Source organism: Myotis daubentonii, chromosome 6 (genome assembly GCF_963259705.1).
Source record: "Myotis daubentonii chromosome 6, mMyoDau2.1, whole genome shotgun sequence".
Classification (NCBI taxonomy): domain Eukaryota; kingdom Metazoa; phylum Chordata; class Mammalia; order Chiroptera; family Vespertilionidae; genus Myotis; species Myotis daubentonii.
In genome coordinates, this window is record NC_081845.1 from 8,691,715 (window position 1) to 8,713,419 (window position 21,705).

The 21,705-nt window shown below is 41.5% G+C and overlaps 1 protein-coding gene across 5 annotated transcripts in view; it reads right to left on the bottom strand.

Annotated features, from left to right (window-relative positions):
* The window catches only part of ESR1 (estrogen receptor 1), a 332,293-nt gene that overhangs the window by 12,554 nt on the left and 298,034 nt on the right, over nt 1-21,705 (bottom strand). For all 5 annotated transcript variants that reach the window (XM_059700044.1, XM_059700045.1, XM_059700046.1 and 2 more), the window contains one exon: nt 19,892-20,025. In XM_059700044.1, coding sequence (XP_059556027.1) covers nt 19,892-20,025 — 134 coding nt within the window. The remainder of the gene's footprint in view (nt 1-19,891; nt 20,026-21,705) is intronic.

The following is a 21,705-nucleotide window of genomic DNA, read 5'->3' on the forward strand; positions in this document are numbered from 1 at the left end:
GGATTCAAACAGCTCACGGTCGCCACAGCCACTTAGTGGGAGAGGTTGTGCTGGGGTCCTGCGATGTGCAGGACAGTTCCAACCAGTGAAATGAAAGATTTTTTACTGAATGTCATGCCGAGTCAACCCTACTACAAGCAAAAATCTGTAGTGAAAAGTTTTGAAAAGCTTTTAACAAGGCTGTACACAAAAGACCCAGCATGCAAGTTGGCTATAGAGAGGGAAGCTTAAATGGAACACATTTGTTCAAAATTCAGTAATTTATTAACTTTCTGTGGCCTGCCAATTGAATGTATTGCATAAGCATTCCCACTATGCACTTAGTTGAAGTGATTTCAGTGCAGTTGTACTACAAAAGCAACACGCACGGCTGCAAATACATAGAAGAGATGTAAGGCTCTTCTAAACAAAATTAGAATCAACTATTATCCCATTGTAGATATCAATGAAATATTGTGTTGTCTCCCATGTGCTTTTAAATAATTTTATAGCATAATAAGAATCCACTTTGCAAAAACTACATATTAACATTGTTTGGGGGTTCTTGTCTTTCTGCCTTCTGCTGATATTGCCTCCAGAGGTTTCCACTTCTTGATCATTCTTATATCATTGTGTGTTTTTTCTAATCCATCATCACTTCTCCAATATTTATCTTAAGGATATGCCCTTTATAAGTTCCAGAAAATGAATATTTGCCTTGGATGTCATGGGTTATTAAGATAGAATCTATGTTTCTATATACTTCAGCACTTCCTCATCCTGTATCACAACAAAGGGAATTAGTTTGACAATACACATACTAAAGCCCAGCTCATGTGCAAAATTATCCTTTTATTTATTTATATTATTCTTTGACAGTCTAGGTTTTATTGACATGTCATTACTGAATCAATCTAATTTCTTTCTCGCTTCTTATCCTATCTAATAATAGAGAAAGATGGTAATTGACCATACCTTTGCTATGCCTCCCATTGGCTAATCAGTGTGATATGCAAATTAACCACCAACAAAGATGGCAGTTAATTTGCATATACCGGCTGGGAGCGAAGACTGAAGACACCGTAGAAGGAAGCCAAGCAACGGAGCCAAGGTAGTGGAGACAGCGGGAGAGAAGCGGCAGAGATGGGGGGGGGGTAGGAGTGGCAGAGAAGGGTGGGGTAACAGTGGCAGAGAAGGGCGGGGTAGGAGCTGCAGACGGGAGCGAAGCCCTATTCTAGCAGGAATCTTCCTGCAAACAGGCCTCTAGTCGTATATAAATAAGTTTTGGTTAGTTTTTAGTTTTCTTATTCAGGTAATCCATCTCTACCTCGGCTTTCTCATATGCCTATACTTATTGCACAGAAAAACTCCTGGTCATCTTCTTATATCCAAACATTCACTAGAAATGTAAGCATTTTACTATTTTCTTATGTTTTATTTTTTGCCATAGTCAAGCCTGGGCATCTCATTGAAATACACATTTTATTTTAAATTAATATTATTTCTTTTTTGTACAATATTTATGAAATTATATTGATTAAAAAAAACTATGTGCATAGGTAAACTATTATATATTTATTTCATGATACTCAAAGGGATATGTAAGTTTCATTAGGCTAGTATTATTTGCTGACAAATCTAAGAGATTTTTCTCTAAGATTTATGATCCTCAAATGTGGTTGTCTCTCAGATCCTCTTCTGGCATTCTAACCAAACCTACTGACTGGCAACCAAACTTACTGACTGGCAGGCTAAGTGCTTTAAAAAAAACTCTCCATTGAGGAGTCTGATGCACATCTAGGATCATGAATCACATGACTACCATGGTGTCTTTACATCTGGCCACTAAAATGTAAACTCTTGAGAACACGGACTGTATTGTCTTTCTGTGAAAAGTGTCTTAGCATGATGCAAAACTACTCTGAGGATGTCTTCTACATGCATTTCCTCATCCGTGTGGTCCTCCATGCTTTCTCCCCCTTCCTGCTGGTTGGTTAGCATGGAAGACCTGGAAAGCCACCCAAGAAGATCCCAGAGCCCTTATCAGCCTGCGTCCCTGAATGACCACATGGAAGAGGAGCTGACACTAAGCTGTTCATGCACCCAGCATTGTTAAGTGAACAGGAAATCAACCTCTATGTGTTTGAGCTGTTATACATTTTGAAGCTTACTTTTATTGAAGTTGTCTTACTTTAATGCCAAATATGAAAGATTTTAAGATTTGTTGATTGAATAAATGAATAAATCTGTATAAGAGAAGAGATAGTCACAGGGATGTTTGTGTGCCTCCTTTGTTGCAATTTTCCACATTTCTAAGGCCTTAGGTTGCATAGTTTACTTAGAAGTTATTTTCCTTCCCAAATTTTAAGATTGTCACATTTTGATCTAGATTCTAGAACAGGAGTGGGCAAACTTTTTGACTCGAGGGACACAATGGGTTCTTAAACTGGACCGGAGGGCCGGAACAAAAGCATGGATGGAGTGTTTGTGTGAACTAATATAAATTCAAAGTAAACATCATTACATAAAAGGGTATGGTCTTTTATTTCAATAGTTTTATTCATTTCAAATGGGCTAAATCCGGCCCGCGGGCCGTAGTTTGCCCACGGCTGTTCTAGAACCACCTCACATCCCCTGTCATGTTAACCATTTATTCTAAACACTAACATACTTCATAGCAACTGATAAATTAAAGAACCCATCAAAGAGCCCAGGACGTGGGAATGTTTAGTCAGTCATGACTCAAAGATGCAGTTCCCATCATGCAGAGGATTTCAAAGAGATTGTTCTATACTACGCAGAAACTGACTTCTCATTTCACGAATCAAATAAAATGAGTCTCGCTGTGAGCGCTATTTACCCGTAGATAGGAAACTTCCATTCTTCTACTGATGCGTGATTATTTACCTGGAAAGTGAAGAACTCGTCCATAACCCAATCCTGCACATTGTTTACTGTTCCACTAGTATTTGTCAGATCTCAAACTCTTCCAAGTCCCCTTCGAAGTGGTCTCAGAGGGAGAGGGATCCCAGAGATGGTAAGAGTTCTTGCCAGAACCCTACACGGGAACATGGTGGTCCTGTTTGTTGGGCTTCACTATATACCCATGAGCACCCTCTTGGCACAGATGAGTATGAAATCATATGCTAATGATTCAGTGACATTTATCAATTTAGTATAATTTTTAATGAAATCTGCTGGATGTTCCAGGAGATAAATACTTGGTACATCAATACACTCAAACTGACTCAAAGGACAAATCTCTTAGTGATGATTTCAGGTCGTGAGACTGACAAACTAATTCAACTGACTTGAGAAGAAACTGAAATGGGCACTTTAAAAAAATAACTTAAGTGGCAGCCATCTAGCTCACTTTTATATATGAAACTGCAGTTTTTAATTTTTGTAAAAAAAATAGTATCCTAGCCTTTTACCTTTTAGGATAAAACCATTATGAATGCATATTTTGCTCAGGAGATTTACTTTTATTAGTTATATCTGTAATATAGTTTAAAAAATCAGCCAGGGTTTTGATTTTCCAACTAGTATGGTTCTGAGGTCAAAAAGAAGACATTCTAAAGATACATCGATGGGAAATGTGTGGCTTGTCTATGACAGAGGAGTCTGTTCACACGTTTTTATGTGAAGCTCCTAGTCCCAGGGAGTTGGCCTGGCCTCAGGAGATCTTAAGGATTACATTTGTTCCAGAAAAGGCAGGCTGAAACAGCGTGGGCGAGTTCACTTCCCTGAACCTCACTTTTTCTTGCCTGGCATTTCAAGGACAACAGAGCAACAGCACAGAGCAGGAAGCAGCTCTTACACTTGGGGGCAGGTTGTATTTTTCTGAGATGACAAAATTTTCCATCCAACATGCATCTCTACATCTACACTCCTCCCTGGTGTGTGGGTGGATCTGTGACTGATTTGTAGTTAAAAGAGAGAGAGAGAGAGAGAGCAAGAGAGAGAGAGAGAGAGAGACCCAGATAATGTGACTCCATGGTTGAGTGTTAACCTATGAACCTAGAGGTCATTCCATTACAGGTCAGGGCACATGCCCGGGTTGCGGGCTCAGTCCCCAATGTGGGGCATGCAGGAGGCAGCTGATCAATGATTTTCACTCATCATTGATGTTTCTATCTCTCCCTCTCCCTTCGTCTCTGAAATCAATAATATATATATATATATATATATATATATATATATATATATATATATAGGCTAAAAGTGATGCTTCTCAGCTTCTAAGGACCTGCCACACAAAGTCATGCAGCTTCTGCCTTGTCAGCTGGCACCTGCTTCCGGAGCCCTTCATCCCTTCTAAGAGGGAGAGTGTGCCAGTCTGTGTGGCAGCCCAGGCCACATGGATAGGCCACACCCGAGCACCCCAACTGGTGTCCCAGCCAACAGCCAGCATCCATTGCCAGCATGTAAATAATGACGCTTCAAGGTGACTCCAGCTCATGATTATCAAATTATCCCTCATTGATAAGTCTCCCTGTCTGAGGCCCCAGACACTGTGGGGAAGACACAAGCCATCCCCTCTGTTCCTTATCCCAATTCATGACCAATAGAGTCCAAACCTTTTTGTAAGTATTGTGGTGATTGATTACACGGCAGCCGTGAGCAGAACACCTGGACATCAGCACCAGATGCTTAGGGAGGAAAATGATCCAGAACAGGCAGATTGGAGATTAGACTACTGATCTGGTTCATCGTGTGGTGAAATCACATTTGGATCCTCCCTGCTCGACATTATGCATGCTACTTGCCTATCGTGCCTTTGCCCGGCCCTTGACCTTCACCCTTGGTGATGCAATGGTAAGGGCTTGAGCTCCTCCTGCCAATACCATGAGTAGTTAACAATTCTCATAGAAGGCCTTTGGCTCTAACCACAGCCTAGCTGATCGTCAAAACATATGGCTCTTCCCCTGACTGGCTACCCAAAATATCCGCACTTTAATGCCTTTCTTTTTAATATGTTTTTATTGATTTCAGAGAGACTAAGGGAGAGGGAGAGAGAGAGAGAAACATCAATGATGAGAGAAAATCATTGATCGACTGCCTCCCGCATGCCACCTACTGGGGATGGAACACGCAACCCAGTCATGTGCCATGTGCCCTGACCTGGAATCGAACCCTGACCTCCTGGTTCATAGGTCAATGCTCAACCACTGAGCCACACCAGCCAGGCCTGCACTCTCGTTTCTCACTAGAATAAAACATTTTGAATTTTTAGTTGCACAATCCTTATCAAGTCTCAGTTGTGAGAAATAGAATTTGTAGAGATTTCCCTAAGAAAGTTTTCGTGTCAAACAATTGGTCTAGTTTATTTTATTTTTATTGCAAGCCTGTGAACTTTATAACGGAATGTGTTTTTCTCTTTACTTTGGCCAAGAAGAGGAAATTTAGAGCCAAATCTGTGGCCCACTCCTAGGAACTGTACAGATGTACTTCTGTGTGCTAATCTGACCCTTGGATTTATTGTTTTATGCATATTATTTTCCCTTTTCGCAGATTTTGTCAATTACTAGTTCACTCCCTTTGCATTGCATAAAATTTAGTAAGCCATTTCAAATCCTTTGTGGAATAGGCAATTGTAAACAAAATAACTAAAAAGACATCCTTCTATTCTCTGGCAAGTCAGTACAGAGTACTAGTGTAAATATAATGTATATTGACATTATATTTGAATGTCTGTTAGACATTCATCTGATTTAACCTCAAACCCAGAGAAAAAAATGCCATACTATCTAAGAATGTATAATTGGTCTCCATGCACATGTTCACATCCTTCTGAATTGAATAGCACCACTTAAATCCCCTGTCATGTTCAGCACCTGTCTCTAATAAATGAAGGATCTTTGTTCTGATTTTCATGTTTATCTGCAGAGCCACAAAGTTTCAGATATATTTCTTCCCTTTTTCCTAAATGTAGAGTTGAAATGGCTGATAGCTCTCTCTGGTTATTTTGAAAAAATATAATTAGTGTCAACAATTACTATTTCAGAGAGATAAGTGGGCATGTAGATTATACATATATTCTTTAGATATTTCAGCTCCATCATTTCAAGTAAGCACTACAGTGGAAGAAAATTGCATGAAAAATGTCACACGATTGTGACAAGTTTATCTCATTTTTTCCTTAAGGAGAGAAAGATTTTATTATATTGCAAAAAAGGGATACAGAATTCCAGAACTATGGATTGTAAAGGGGCTTTAAATTCATCTAGTGCAGTGGTTTTCAGACCATTTTGAGAATCCAAACCCCTTTAAAAATGAAGTGAGCCCTAACCGGTTTGGCTCAGTGGATAGAGCATCGGCCTGCAGACTGAAGGGTCCCAGGTTCGATTCCGGTCAAGGGCATGTACCATGGTTTTGGGCACATCCCCATTAGGGGGTGTGCAGGAGGCAGCTGGTTGATGTTTCTCTTTCATCGATGTTTCTAACTCTCTATCCCTCTCCCTTCCTCTCTGTAAAAAAAAATCATTAAAATACATATTTTTTTTTAAAGGAAGTGAACTCCATGTGCAGCCCTCACATATAAACTGGGCAAAGTCAAACTTTTCTGATTAAAGAAGGAGAAATGGGCTCTAGCTGGTGTGGGTCAGTTGGTTGGGTGTCATTCCTTGCACCGAAAGGTTGCCAGTTCGATTGCTCATCAGGACACATGACCTGAGTATGGGTTCCATCTCGGTAGGAGGCAGATAGGAGGCAGCCAATCAAAGTTTCATTCTCATATCAATGTTTCTCTCTCTCCCACTTCCTTCTTCTCTCTCTAAAAATCAATACAAACATCTTAGAAAAAAGGGGGAGGAGGAATGGGAGTGCCTGGAGCCTGCTCACTTGGCTTCTCCCCCACTGCCCCGCGTCCCAATTTTTTGGTGACTCCAAAAAACACAAGCTTTCAGCAGAAGAAGGTTTTAAAAACCATTGTTCTCCAGAAAAGGAGAAGACAAACCATCCACTGGGGAAAATATTTGCAGAAACACATTTAATAAAGGATCCTTATGCAAAACACAAAGAACTCTCAAAAGTCAACAATAAGGAAGTAAACAACTCAATTAAAAAATGGGCAAAAGACCTGAACAGATGCCCTACATATATGTCATTTAGAAACTGCAAATTAGAACAACAGTGAGATCCCACAACACACCTACTAGAATGGCCAGAATCTAGAATACTGATAACGCCAAACGCCAGTGCGGTTATTGAGAAACAGGAACTCTCATTCATTGCTTGCAGAAATGAAATATTGTAAAGCCGCTTCGGAAGACAGTTTGGTAGATTCTTACAAAGCTACACATACTCTTCCCATACAATTCAGCAATCATGCTCCTTGGTATTTATCCAAAGGAGTTGAAAAATGTATGTCCATACTAAAGCCTGCGCATGAATGTTTATATCATCATTTTTTTAAAAAAAATATTTTATTGATTTTTTACAGAGAGGAAGAGAGAGTAGAGAGTTAGAAACATCGATGAGAGAAAAACATCAATCGGCTGCCTCCTGCACACCTCCTACTGGGGATGTGCCCACAACCAAGGTACATGCCCTTGACTGAAATCGAACCTGGGACTTTCAGTCCACAGGCCGGCGCTCTATGCACTGAGCCAAACTGGTCAGGGCTATCATTATTTATAATTGCCCAAACTTGGAAGCAACCAACATGTCCTGCAGTAGGTGAATGGATAAGCAAGTGGTAGATCCAGACACTGGAATCTCATCCAGCACTAAAAAGAAATGAGCTATCAAACCATCCAAAGACATGGAGAAATCTTCAAAGCATATTACTAAGTGAAAGAAGCCAATCTGGAAAAAAACGAAATGAAATACTGTCATGATTCCACCTATGTGACCTCCTGGAAGAGAAAACATGATGGAGACAGTAGAAGCGATCGGTGGAGGAGGAAAGAATGTATGTGCAGAACAGAGGACTTGGGGGTCAGTGAAACTGCTCTGTCTGACACTATATGTCATTATATATTTGTCCAAACTCATGTACAATACCAAGAGTTACCCTAATGTAAACTAAGGACTTTGGATGACAAGAGATTTTTTAAATGTGGGTTCATTGATTGTAACAAATGTACTGGCCTTGGACATTGGGAGAGGCTAGGCATGTGGGAGCGGGAGGAGATACATGGGGATTCTCTGTACCTTTCACTCCATGTTTCTCTGAACCTAAAACTGCTCTTTAAAAATTACATATATCAATAGGTAAATAAAATTGGAATAAAAATTTTTAATTTAAAAAATATCCACCCCTGCTTATCCACTTCAATGATTTGACTCATCGGCAAAGAGAGGCTCAGAGAGCTTAAGGAACTGGGAGAGTGGATGCTGGAGCTGGGAGGGGTTTCAGGAGGGCAGCCTGGCTGGGCTAGCCTGAGGGCACCCCATGGCCAGTCAATAAGTGGCAGTGCTGGAACCAGAACCCAAACAGACCCACTCCTGGCCCGATGTTCAAAAGCTCCAAAATTTCCCAACTTCAAAGCTTGTGAGAAACTACAAGTGCCTGCCAATGGACTCGCCTCCTGAGACATTTGAGAAAACTAATAATTTTCCTGGAATGATTTAGGAGCAATCCAGCTTTTCAAAACAGGGTGCAAGATGGTGTGCAGAGCGGGCGTGCTGGGGTACACAGGCCTCTCCTAAGAGTTTCTTTAATGATGAACTTTCACCAAAATGTTAACATGATTACTCTTGTGTGGTGAGATTATGATTCCTTGGAACATAATTTGTCTTGATGTTTTTTCTGTGTTTTCCAAGTTCTCTGACACGGACATGTATGCCTTCATAATTTGGTCAAGGAAAATATTATTAAAAATACGAAGTCAAAGTCCCTTACATTCCTATCATTTCACAAGCTTGTCAACGCCTGCACTGTTGGGGGAAATGCAGTTAGTGAATGGGTATTTCAAGGAATAAGGAGCTACCCCTCTAAGTACAAAACAGCAGCTCCAAAGGCTGGCACGATAGTGTCCCCGCGGGACCTGAAGGTTGGGTGGGAAGGAAGCACAGTGGTATTTATTAGAAGGTGCTGAGGGCTAGGCTCTCTGTGAAGGTGAAGTTTGCTGTCTCACCCAAAGAGTAGCACTTGTGGTGCCAAGAGAAAGGGCAGAGGCCTCACCTGTCAGGGTGAAAATGAACTTTACACTCCGGGCGTCACTCATCACTGTTGTTGATGCCAATTTCAAAGAATAAACAAATGGCTCCTGCTCGTCCCCTCCTGAGGTCATGCTCAGCCAGCCCTGGAGCTGATGGCTGCTCCGAGCTGGACCACGAAGCTCATGTCTGTCTCTCCCCATCGGGGGGCTGTGGGGGATCTGGAGACTAGGCTGCACTTGGCCCTGGGGGCCTCCGTGGCACCCAATGGGGCACTCTTTGAACCAGGAGCCCCTTGATCACTGGACAAGAGCCAGGATGGAGCGGTGTCGGGGTCACAGGGTAAGCTGCTTCTTCCTAGCTCGTGATTGACTGGGAAAGGGGGTGTCCACCCACACAAGGCCCCAGAGCCCAGAGCAAAGGAAACCATCGGAGGAGCCAGGTGCCCTTCCCTAGGCAAGCTTTTAAAAGAAGGTGCACCTCCAGCCTGTTCAACCTCTCGTCTTTCTTTTTGTAAATATCACTTTAAAAAAAAATCAGTGGCAAAGGGCCTAACGGCAGAAGGTAAGACATAAAGTCACAAAATGCCAACCCTTTGAGCACCCTGACTGCTTGGAATCAGAGAAGTTCACCAACACAGTGTCTGTACAATTCTGAAAAAGTAAAATTAATATAATAAAATAAAATTCTCAGGTGATAATCTGCTTCAAAAAGGTGAGCTTGGGATGTTGATAATATGATGTTTATAATGTGGCCTGTGTAGAAATTCCTGGCCTTGGATCGTCTGCAGTGGAGAGGCGGGGGAGGGGGTGGGGGTGGGGGTGAGAGAAGAAGCTCTCTGCTCTCCCAGACTTGCCAGCAGCTCCTCCCTCCTCGGCCTTCCACTCGGCCTGATAAGGTTGCATGCATGTGAAAGTGTAACCGGGTAGAACTTTCTGGAGCAGTAAGCAATATGTAGCAAGAGCTTTAAAGATATTTCACCCTTTCACCCAGAAAATCTAGAAACATATCCAAAGTAATATCATAAGTGAGCAACAGACCTAAAAGAATGCAACCCAAGCATTTCTAATAATAAATTTAAAAATTGCTTGTGTTTGACAATGTCAGATTTGTCGTATACAAGATGTTATACCCTCAAGAATAATTCTTCAGCCAGTTAAAATTTTATTTGTAAAGAAGGTATGTGTGTATCACCTTAATTTAAATGCATAAATATAAATATGAATACATGCACACACAGCATGGGAGGGAAAAGGAAGCAGTACCTAACACAAATCCAGTGTAGGTCTAAGCAGGCGTTGTTGTAAGAGCTAGCTCCTTTAACAGGTAGGCATTGCTACATTCTCCATTTCATGGACCAGGAAATAGATCACAAAGGGTTTAAGCAACTCAGCCAAAGTCATACAACTCAAAAGTAGCAAAAAGAATATTTGACCTTGGAACTAGAGGCCCTTGCCCTGAACTCTCACACTTTATTGCAGTAAGATACATCAAAACGTCCACATGGCTGGTTAACTTTGGGTTGTTGCTCATTTCTTTAATAATATATTTTGTATTCGTAGATGACCTAAACTGCTGTTTGAAATCACAGCTTCATTTGTTAAAAGAATAACTTCCTTTTTGTATCTATGTTTATCTTCAGACCATGAAGTCCTTGAGGAGGGTGCTTGCCTTCCTAATCACTCCTAATATTATCACCATTGGCATGACCCCTGGGTGACCTGGATGGAGCAGCCCCTGGGCTCCCAGGGGAAGCCCCTGTGCCTCACTTCACTAACCCACAACAGGAACTGCTACTGTCTCCCAGTCACAGATAAGGCCTTAAAGGCAACTTCGCATTCCCAGCACTTACCACAGTGCCTGGAGAGCCGCAAATCCTTACCAAATGGTAGTTAAGCTAACAAATAGTAGCTTAAAAGGCCATGAATGTCACTCAGTTCAGTGGAGTATTACTGTCTTTCTCATCTGCCAGAAGAAAAAATCTAAGAAAGTAGATAGCAAGTAAAAACTCAAGAAAGCAAGGCTGAGGCAGCCTCAACCTGCTGCAACATAAAAAGTCACGTGCGCCCTCTGGGGGAAAGGGCTGGAGCTGATGCAGTCTCAAGGACACCCTGGCACCGACAGGGACAGGAAGATGTCTGTTTGCCCATCTTTCTTTCAATCCAAGAGCAGTCGGACAGGGCCACCGGGCCGCAAGCGAGAGGCCAGCCCCGAAGGTAGGTCTTGCAACCAAGTTCAGGCGTGTTTGTTTTGGACTCAAAACCTCACAGGCCAGTTTGATGTTCCCTTTAAATGTTTCAGGAAACAGTACATACTCTTTTACTTGTCCAGTGAGTATCTTGTGAAGAAAGAAAAACCCGTTAAAAAACAGTATTTTTGTTCACGTCTGAGCTCAAGAAATTGCTGGTATTCTGTTGTTTTCCTCTGGTTTTCTTTGGTTCAAGTGTCAACACACTTTTAAATGACAGTTTAGGATGCCGGGCTCGAGGGCAAAGGAAGGGCACCTAAAGGCCCATCCAAATATAGGGCCTGAGCGGAGTTCTGGTCTTTTTATTGGAACAGGGAGATCTTGACACCAGCAACTTGGTAGAATATTAGACCACTAAATATTTTCCCTTAAAAAAAAGAACATACCGTAATGGAAATGTAATATTAGCTTATGTTTTTAAGTTGCCTTATTATGTCATAAAAAACCTATCCAGTTGACAGGACTATTTAGAATTATGATTTCCATTTGAGGAAACTGGTGGAAAGAGGTCCAGTGGCTTGATGAGACCCTGTTAGTTTGGTAATGAAGCCAGAACTTTCTCCCTGACCTGTTTTCTGACTCCAGCTAGTTCCCACTCACCCTTAAGACTCAGCTCATGCACCAGTCCCCATACAAGGACATATTGTCACGCCTGTGCACACGTTTATCAGCCCTTATCTCATAACATTGAAACAGTTCATTGCCTATGTCCCCTGCCCAACCCAGTGTGTGACAAAGCGAGCGGATCTTATTCATCTGTGTGCCTCCAGTGCCAAGCACAGTTCTGAGCATGAGCAGATGTTCCCGCACAGTTTTCAGACTGCTTCGTTTTATAATGTACTAGAGGACTATTTAACTTAGCTGAAATTTCATCACCTACACCAGTCGTGTCCAAACTAGGTTCCACAGACTCCTGAAAGTTAAAAAGATTCTCAAAGGTCTTTAAATTGTTTTTTTAGAATTATAAAATGTGCTTTTAATGATATCCTTAAAATATCATTAAGACATTAAGATCATGCCCTAACTGGTTTGGCTCAGTGGATAGAGAGTTGGCCTGTGGACTGAAAGGTCCCAGGTTCAATTCTGGTCAAGGGCATGTACCTTGGTTGCGGCCACATCCCCAGTGGGGGGTGTGCAGGAGGCAGCCGATCGATGTTTCTCTCTCATCGATGTTTCTAACTCTCTTCCTCTCTGTAAAAAATCAATAAAATATATATATATTTTTGAAAAAGACATTAAGATCAGAATGTACTGGATCCGTTGAATCATGGTTCTCAATCCAGATGAGATTTGCATTTTGGTGGGAGCTTTAAACAAATACTGACATTCAAGCCCTGCTCTGAGCCAATTACATGAGAATCTCTGAAGGAAGTCCCCACAGGGGGATTTTTTTTTCAAAGACCCCCCCAGCTGATTGAAATGTGTGAAATACTGAGACACACCCATCTCAGTAACTCATATGCCCCTTGTTTCCTAAGTAACACATTGCTTATGACTGCCTTAGAATACGATGGTTGTATTTTAAGTATCTCAGATAAATAAGCATAGAACAGAAGCAAATGAAACACATAAATGATGTGCCCTTGCCAAAGCCAGATGACGTCACTGCGTGTTGTGCAAGCAAAGTTTTCATGATTGTTCTGAACACAGGCAAGGGGTGGGAGAACTGAGTCACCCCTAGAGCTCCTGGTAGAACAGCGGACCAGGCCTGGTGCTAACAGCAACTCAGCTTCTGCCAACGCACTATCACTTTGCCTTTTTTTTGTTTGTTTGTTATTTAATTTGTGAGTTTGTTTTGTGTTTATATAAGCGTTACAAACTTGGAGATTATACTGCATTATTCATTTGCATAATAAACATGGTTATTCATATTTAAGCAGCATTATAATACAAAGAACATATTAAGTCAGCATTGGGGGAGCCTGGCAGCTTTTCCTTTCTAAAGGGGTAAATACATTATTCAGACTTAAGGATGCCTACTGACATGATTTCTGGGCCTTAGAGAAGGCGGGTCAACATAGCCATTGAATCAAGGACATAGGCTTCCTCCTTGTTCAGTGCTCTTGAAAGCACAAAAGCACAAAAATCTGTTTCTCCCCCTGGGGCGCCTCAACAAGAACTAACAACTGTTTCTAATATCCTGGATGTTGGAAGAATTTGTAGTTTCCAAGTGGCTGCTACCTTTGCCTTCTTCCAGGAATTCACATTAGGACCCCAAGGCTTCCCCAGGCTACAGGCACTTGGTTGATTTACCAGTTTCTTAGAAACTCTGACAAGATACAGGAACCATTGTCCCCATCTGGGGCCCAAGACAACTCCATTTATAAGAAGGATGTCTTTGTTGTGAAAATGCAATTTCTCATCCCCCAAAGTGAGGAGTGACATCCCCCCTTAGAATTTCCAAGCAGGGATGTATTATCTTCTAAGAAGGACATAGCAATTTTTTTTCATAAAGTCAAAAGCCAGGGAGGGTTTTGTATGTCAAGAGCATGAATAAAGCATCTATTATGTGCCAGACACTATATGGCCTTTCTCTCAATAGTCACAATGATTCCATGAGTTGGCATCATTATTTCCATTTTCCACCTGAGGCTCAGGAACACAGCTTATCAGAATACATCACTTTCCCGCCCCCCAACCGTAGGTGAGTGGCACAGCTGCCTGCCTGATGACAGAGTCCATGCCACAAGCAGTTTTCAGGAAATTAAGGGAGCCCATGGGGTGTGCTCCCGGTTGCCCAGAAGTTAGTAGCAGGGAAAGATTCCTACAGTTGAGTGACGGCCTACAGAACCCAGTCAGCCAGGGAGAAGACAATGAACCACTTAATAACCATGAAGTGCCATTTATCTCAAAATAATAGCAATAAGCAGGCTCCCTGGAGAGGAAGCTTGCATCATAAAGAACTCAAGAGATTAATGCAATGAAGTCTCCTTCACCGTGACAACAATGGGCACACCTGTCAATGTGCCTATTTGCAATGTCCAAGGCCTGCTCCTGCCAGAGACCTTTCACCACTGAGAATGAATGATCCTGACTGTTTACAGTCAATATGCTTTCAAAATGTTCTCGTATCTAAATATATGGACTCCGAATCATTATCTTATTTCTAAACTTAAAAATATAAATGCTCTAAATAATATATACTAATAAAAGAGTAATATGCTAACTAGACCAGACATCTTCTGGATGTCCTTCCAGACAAAGCCATGGCAGAGGCAGTTAGGGGCAATCAGGCCAGCAGGGGAGGGCAGTTAGGGGTGATCAGGCTGGTAGGGGAGCAGTTAGGGGCATGAGGCCAGCAGGCAGAGGCAGTTAGGGGCGATTAGGCAGGCAGGCAAGCAATTAGGAGGCAGCGGTCCCGGATTGCGAGAGAGATGTCCCAGATTGGAGAGGGTGCAGGCTGGGCTGACAGACACCTGCCTCCCCCCCACACACACACACATATACACACTGTGCACGAATTTTGTGCACTGGACCTCTAGTTGTCTAATAAATAAGAGTACAAAGAATTCAGCTCTGAAGAAAGGAAACATCCATCGTGATAAAAGTTTACTATAACTTTTTATGAAATAAATGCTTCCCTGGCCAGAGTGGGGCCTCCAGTGTACACATAAAGCAAACGATGTCATCCCCTCCAGCATACTGTGTTTTGGCAAGCCACCGAGATGACAAGATATGCCATGGAAGCATAGGAACAGAAGTAGCTGAGACAACAGCTGGTGCTGTTTGTATGTTGACGTTGAATGTATATGCTCCTGTTCACCATTCCATATCCCCCTTTCCTCTCATGAACACCAGGGTATACATTTTAGAGATGTTGCCATAATTCTTTCTGGGATTCTCTTTTCCTTTGACTTTTCACTCTATGACTTTTGGCTCTTACTCCTCTTTATTACTTCATCAACTGAAAGAGAAATGTCTGTAGATCATCTTGGGATAAACAGGTAATGAAGAGTTCAACATTTCTATAGCATGAGACATTTCAGGAGCAACAGATGCACCTGCTGAAGGTAACAAGGGGGTCCAGCAGGCACAGACAAGACCTCCAGGTATCTGGGAATGATCTGTGAGTCAGGGGAGGAGGGTGGATCCGCTAAATACCAGAGGTGCTGCATCAGGAGTCCCACAGGCTCTCCAGGGAGCCAGTTGGATAAAGTTACTAGAGAATGAAGGGTATGAGAATCTTCGAATCACTGGGAAATATAAAGAATTCTGGTCAGAAAGGGGTTCAGAAAAGGGGTAGATATAAGTATTTAATTCAATTTGAAAGCCAAACTATTGACTGGATAGTATAGATTTATACTTTTTAAGCTTTGACCTGTGACTTTTTCTGAGTCATGAAAAACACTCACTGAAAGAGTTTTGTTCTGAACGGGAGTGGATTCCCAGGAGTTTATGAGGATCACATATGGGGGGAGAAGAAGTGCCTGGTGGTAGCAAGAGGCTCACCTCAGTTTTCCTTGAGTTCAGCCAATATGAAGGTTCAAATAACAATCAGTTATCATCCAGGAGGTAAGTCTTGTGATAAAATTTCTCTCCACATAATTAAATGCACAATAACGAAGTCTCAGGGAACAGTCGCAATCTGTATTGTTAGTATTACCCCGGAGTCCCTGCACAGTTGTTAAGCCCAGCAGGAAGCCTTTAAACTAAAAGCACTTAATTATATTGAAAAAAGGCATGAACTGACTCCATTTAAGCCAGAGATTCTCAAGAGTGATGACGATAGCTGTCCTTGATTGAGGGTCTGCTGTGTTCCATGAACTACGTTAGACAGTCTAGACGTAATTTCCCCATTAGCTCAATAACCCAGGGAGATGGGCATTGTTTTACCAGTAACTAGTTTGATGTTGCCTAGATCTACAGTATGCTGAAAAAGGATAGGTTTTACAATGGTAGATACAGCCTGGGAACATGGGGACTTGCCAGGTGCTCCTGGTCGTGTCCAGCAAATGAGCATCTATTAAGTGAATGAATGGTGGGATACTTGTTGACCGTTCACAGGCTAAACGCTGTGAGGAATACACAAAAAGAGATTCATGGCTTATAGGGAAATTAGGACATCTGTGCATAAAGAACCAATCCAGGTTGAAGTAAAACAAAACAAAACAAAAAAAATTGTCATACATTTTCATATATTTGACATAAAGTTTGTAGTAGGAATTCAGTAAATGATGAATTATTAAATAAATGAATGAGATCAGACAACCAACTGACCAAATGCTAGACTGTGTGGTCCTGACTGTGAGAACAACAATAGTCTAGAGAAGAAAAGCTCATTCTGAACATGGGTAGTAGATTTCCTGAATGAGATGAGATCTGAGAAGGATCAGAAATACTGGAATTATAAAGAGGAACTGAAGTCACGTTGTGTAGAAGGAATACCGTGAGCAAGTGCAGCACATTTGCCCCACCCGCTCTATAGCTCCAGCTCCCCACCCTCCCTCTCAGCCTTCTGTGTTGTGCTCATCTGCTCTGTTCTCATTTGCCCTCCTCTTGAGCTCTGTCCAGCTGGTTCTTAGAGTGCCTTGAAGCTGGCATTGACTTTGCTACAGCATCTTCGAATCAACAAGGAATGCCTCTGCCCTTCGGTGGGGAGTAGAAAACAAACAGATTTTGTCCTATGGAAGATTCTTGGCCTTCTCAAGCCAAGTAATAACTGTTCTAAATGAGGCAGAAATCATGATGATCCTGCTCCCTAACAGCTGCAAAAAGGGCTTCTCGTGGAGATTTTGGCATTTGGGAGAACCTCTCAAGACTTCCAGAAAAACATTCCTAGCAGGTCCTCACAACCACCTTTCAACTCCCTAGTGCCTCTGCCCCAAAGTCAAGGCCAACATAACACAACCTCCTCAGACTTGGGTGACAGGATGTCCACACAAAGCCCAAGGTTCCTTCATTCACTGAGGTCTGGTTTCCCAGGGATCACAAAAACCTTCTAGTTTAGGTTTCCTGAACTGTTTCCAGCTCAGCTTCTGTCAGACAGTCCTCGAGTTTGAGCCACTCTGTGCATCTCTTGAGAGGTGATGATGGTAACTTCCATCTGACCAATTGCTTTTTTCACTCTGAAAAAGGATCTAGCACCATATATGATTCTGTTTTCAAGTCCTGTCCTCTTTATTCTATTTCTCAGGAACAATATGTGATACTAGGAGCTATGCCCAGCAGCAGCTCTGCTTTTTGGAAACGCAGCTCGCTTTGCGAGTGGAAAAAGTGATCTCTCTTTTTCCAGGTTGAGCGACAGCCTCTGTTTTGTTACTGCTCTCGAGCCAGCTGTCGCCCTGCTATCTCACAAAAAAGACAGCTGTTAAACTCTGTCAGTATGCAATGCCTTGCATTTCCAAAATGGTGTGCCAACCCTTCAAGTGCAGGGGACGCTCACAGCAGTCCTGAGAAAGAAGGAGAATCCAGTAGGAACGTTGAACTCATGTGTGTGTGTGTGGGGGGGGTGGGAGGGTGGAGGGGGGAGTGTAAGGTGGAGGTCCAAATTCTGCAGTGGGAAATCCTTGCTTGAGATTCTGGTGCTAGTCTTTTTTCTTAAATATGTTTTTATTGATTTTCGAGAGAGAGGAAGGGAAAGGGAGAAGAGATAGAAGCATCGATGAGAAAGGAACATCGATCCACTGGCTCCTGCACATCCCCTACTGGGAATCAAGTCCGCAACCTGAGCATGTGCCCTGACTTTGAATTGAACTTGTGACCTCCTGCATGGGTCGATGCTCAACCACTGAGCCACACCAGCCAGGCTCTGGTGCTAGTCTTAATAAAAGACTTTCCTACTAGGGCTGAAAGATATCTTTTTCCCCTCTGGGACTTAAAAAACATGGGTCTACAAATCCAAAATTTTGATGGCAAAAGTCTTGCCTTTTTAAACATAATATTAAATTAAAAAAACAACACCCAATCATAGGAACGATAATGTAGGAAAAAGCTATATGGATTGAAGGAAACACTTTTGGTTACCAAGGCCACAGCATCTACTGCATTGACTATACAGCTTGCCAGTTTCACTTCCTGTCTGGGGTATTATTTCCTGGTAACAGTAGGGGAAATGTCCCAGCACTGACAGGCCAGCTTTCCCTGAAGTTAGCAGATTGCCTGCATGTGCCAGCACTCCACCGAAGAAGGAGCCGGTTCAGGACCTGGCACCGGGCAGCCGAGTGGCACTGCTCCCAGAACACTCATCCACTAAACAGCCATTGAGGGGTCTGGGCCCTGCAATGTCCAGGACAAATGACTAAAATGAAAAGCACAATGCATGTGAGTGGAACCAGAAACTTGAATGGAGTCCTAATCACTGCCTTAGTACAGGTCACATTATTTTTTTATGTAACTTCATTCTGTAATCCTGTCATTGTCTAGTGTAATAGTATAGATTTCCATTTATCTGTTGATAAGTGAGAATGATTACTATGAGGACCATTAAGTGATTTGGTTACTAGCATTGGTGGGGAAGAGAAGTGGAAAATTTTTCGGAGGGTGGGGGGTGGGAAGGGACCGCCAATCATCAGGAAGAGACAAAACATCTGAAAAGAGAAAGATGTGCTGATTCTCTACCCGTGATCAATACAGACTGTTTGTTCAGTTACTGGGAAATTTGAGATAGGACCTACTGGTGTAAGGAAGGAGATCTAAATCAGGCTAGGGCTTTAAAATACCTATGATTTCTATGTAAGAATGAGGCCTGAGGCATGAAAGAGGGCCACGGATTAGGGGTAAAGGTCCAGATTAAGGGCATCTACACTGCAGCTGCCACCCAATTGTTGAGTTTCAGGTCCCACAGACTGGAGATCTAGTGCTTAGGGCCAAATACTGAGGAGGTGGGAGGAGTCAGGGTGTTAGTTCAGGCTGAGCCATGATTTCCATCTGGTGACCTGAAATGACTTTTTATAATACAGCCAACCTCACTAAAAAAAAAAAAAAAAAAAAAAAAAAAAAAAAAAAAAAAAAAAAAAAAAGATGTGTTCTCAGCTGAGCTCTTTCCAATGAATAAATAGGAGGGGACAGTTGAATTAGATACCAAAGACCAATGAAAAAACTCCCTTTCAGCTGGTCCAATTTACTGCATTCCATCTGCCTCAGTTTTAGGACCAGGATTTCCTATCCCTGAGCCAGTTATATTTTTCAGCTAATCAGTTTTGACCAAAAATATAGTCTGTCTCAAACAAGCTTCTTTCCTTATGATCTGGAACTTGGAATTGGTCACCATTTTTTAAACAGTGTAACTTTAACTACTGGTCAATAGCCATATGTCTATACATGAATCACTTGAATAAAAACACCCCCAATATTTACCAAAAGATACAACTATTTCAACAAAAAGGTCATTTAATTCCATGCCTTTTTCATTCAATTCAATTTGTTTTTCATTCATCATATTGAAACAGTGAGGTTCCACCTCAGTAAGTAGTCAACAATGCCAATAGATTGTTTTAAATGTGTGTTAGTGGTTCCCTTCAATTTATGATTATGCCTTTGTAGCAGGTAGCTTGCATCTGGTTGAAAATACATATTTCTTTCAGTAACCGAGAATTAAATTCTCACGTGTTATCAACTCACCAGAATTGAGCAAAATGATGGATTTGAGGCACACAAACTCCTCTCCCTGGAGATTCATCATACGGAACCGAGATGATGTAGCCAGCAGCATGTCGAAGATCTCCACCATGCCTTCTACACATTTCCCCTGGTTCCTATGAAAACGCAGGAAAAAAAGTATTAAAGGACATAGAAGTTCCAGAAGGTATGATAAGGTTCACACTCATAAAAATCTGCTGGCTCCAAATCTGTATCAAAAAACTGTAGCCATTCTGTTTATGGAGCGTGAACATTCATTTGAATTCTAGGAAGCAAGGCAAAAAGATTTCCCACGAATAAACCATTTTCATTTCAAATATTCATTCCCCAAATATGCATGTTAATTATAGCATTCTTCAACCTATGGGTAATAAAAATTATTAAGATTGAGGTAAATGATTTTTCTAATATTTTTTATCTGTTCCTATATTCTAGATATCGTGGTAGTTATGGGAATAAAAACAGGGCTTCCATCCCGGCCGGTGTGGTTCAGTGGTTGAGCATCAACCTATGAACCAGGACATCATGGTTCGATTCCGGTCAAGGCACATGCCCAGGTTGTGGGCTCGATCCCCATGGGGGGCATGCAGGAGGCAGCCGATCAATGATTCTCTCTCCTCATTGATGTTTCTATCTCCCTCTCCCTTCTTCTGTGGAATCAATAATTAAAAACAACAAACAAACAAAAAAACAGGGCCTCCAGTTTCAATATGTTCATGGCCTTGAAATAACATAATCAAGTATAACAGACTTATATAGAGTGCTTTTGAAGTAGAGAAGAAACTGAAAATTATGGGCTCTAGCTGAACTGGAACTATTGATGTTGTTGAGGATGACAGGTGAGAATTTGCTTAGTAGGTGGCATTTGAGGTAACACTTTGAGAGAACGTAGGATTTCACTGAAAAATCACTGGAAGAAGGTCCTAAATGTGGAAAGGAGGAACAAATGAAAGAATATTGAGCAGTGTGCTAGCAAGAGATAGATTAATGTGAGAAAGAAGGAAATGGTCAGGTGAGGAAGAAGGTCCTACATCACAATAGGAAGTTTAGGCTTTTCCCTATGCAACAGAGCCTTGGCCTCAAGAATTTAACATTCATAACATGACATGTAATTCATCACATGTAATATTTTAAAAATAAATTACTATCTTAGTATCATTTGTATGCACTTGTTGCAGAAATTAAATGAAATGATATATGTGAAAGGACTCATTCATCTTTTTGTTCACAGGCTCAATTTGGGCCATGTTGTAATCAAGAAGGACAGGAAGAAGTTAAAATAGTCTATGCATATGCAAAGATATATTTATGAAATATATACAAATTTAAAACATAAACACTGAACACATTGCCCAGTATCTTTTTTGTTTTGTTTTTAATTAAAATATCTTGAAGTTCTTCCTCAGCTGTTTTTAAAAACTGCACAGTTTTTCACCACGAAAAAAAAAGCTGTGATTTCTTTAACCACTTTTTTATTGGCAGACATTTAGTTTGATTTCTAGTATTTTGCCATTACAAACAGCTCCTGCAATGATTACCTTTATGCTTATGTCTTTGGGCACATCTATAGACAGCTATAGAATAAATTCTTAGGAGTAGAATCACTATATCAGAGGAGTATTTTTAAAACTTTGATAAGTAGTTCAAAAATTGCTTCCAAAGAGCTTGTACCAACAGGCTGTTGGTAGGAGAATATATTGTTGTAAGCACTTCTCTGAGAGGTCTCCTTTTCCTCTTGGATATTAGTCATGTTCACATTGATTCTTAAGAGCTCTTTATATATTGTAATAGTTATC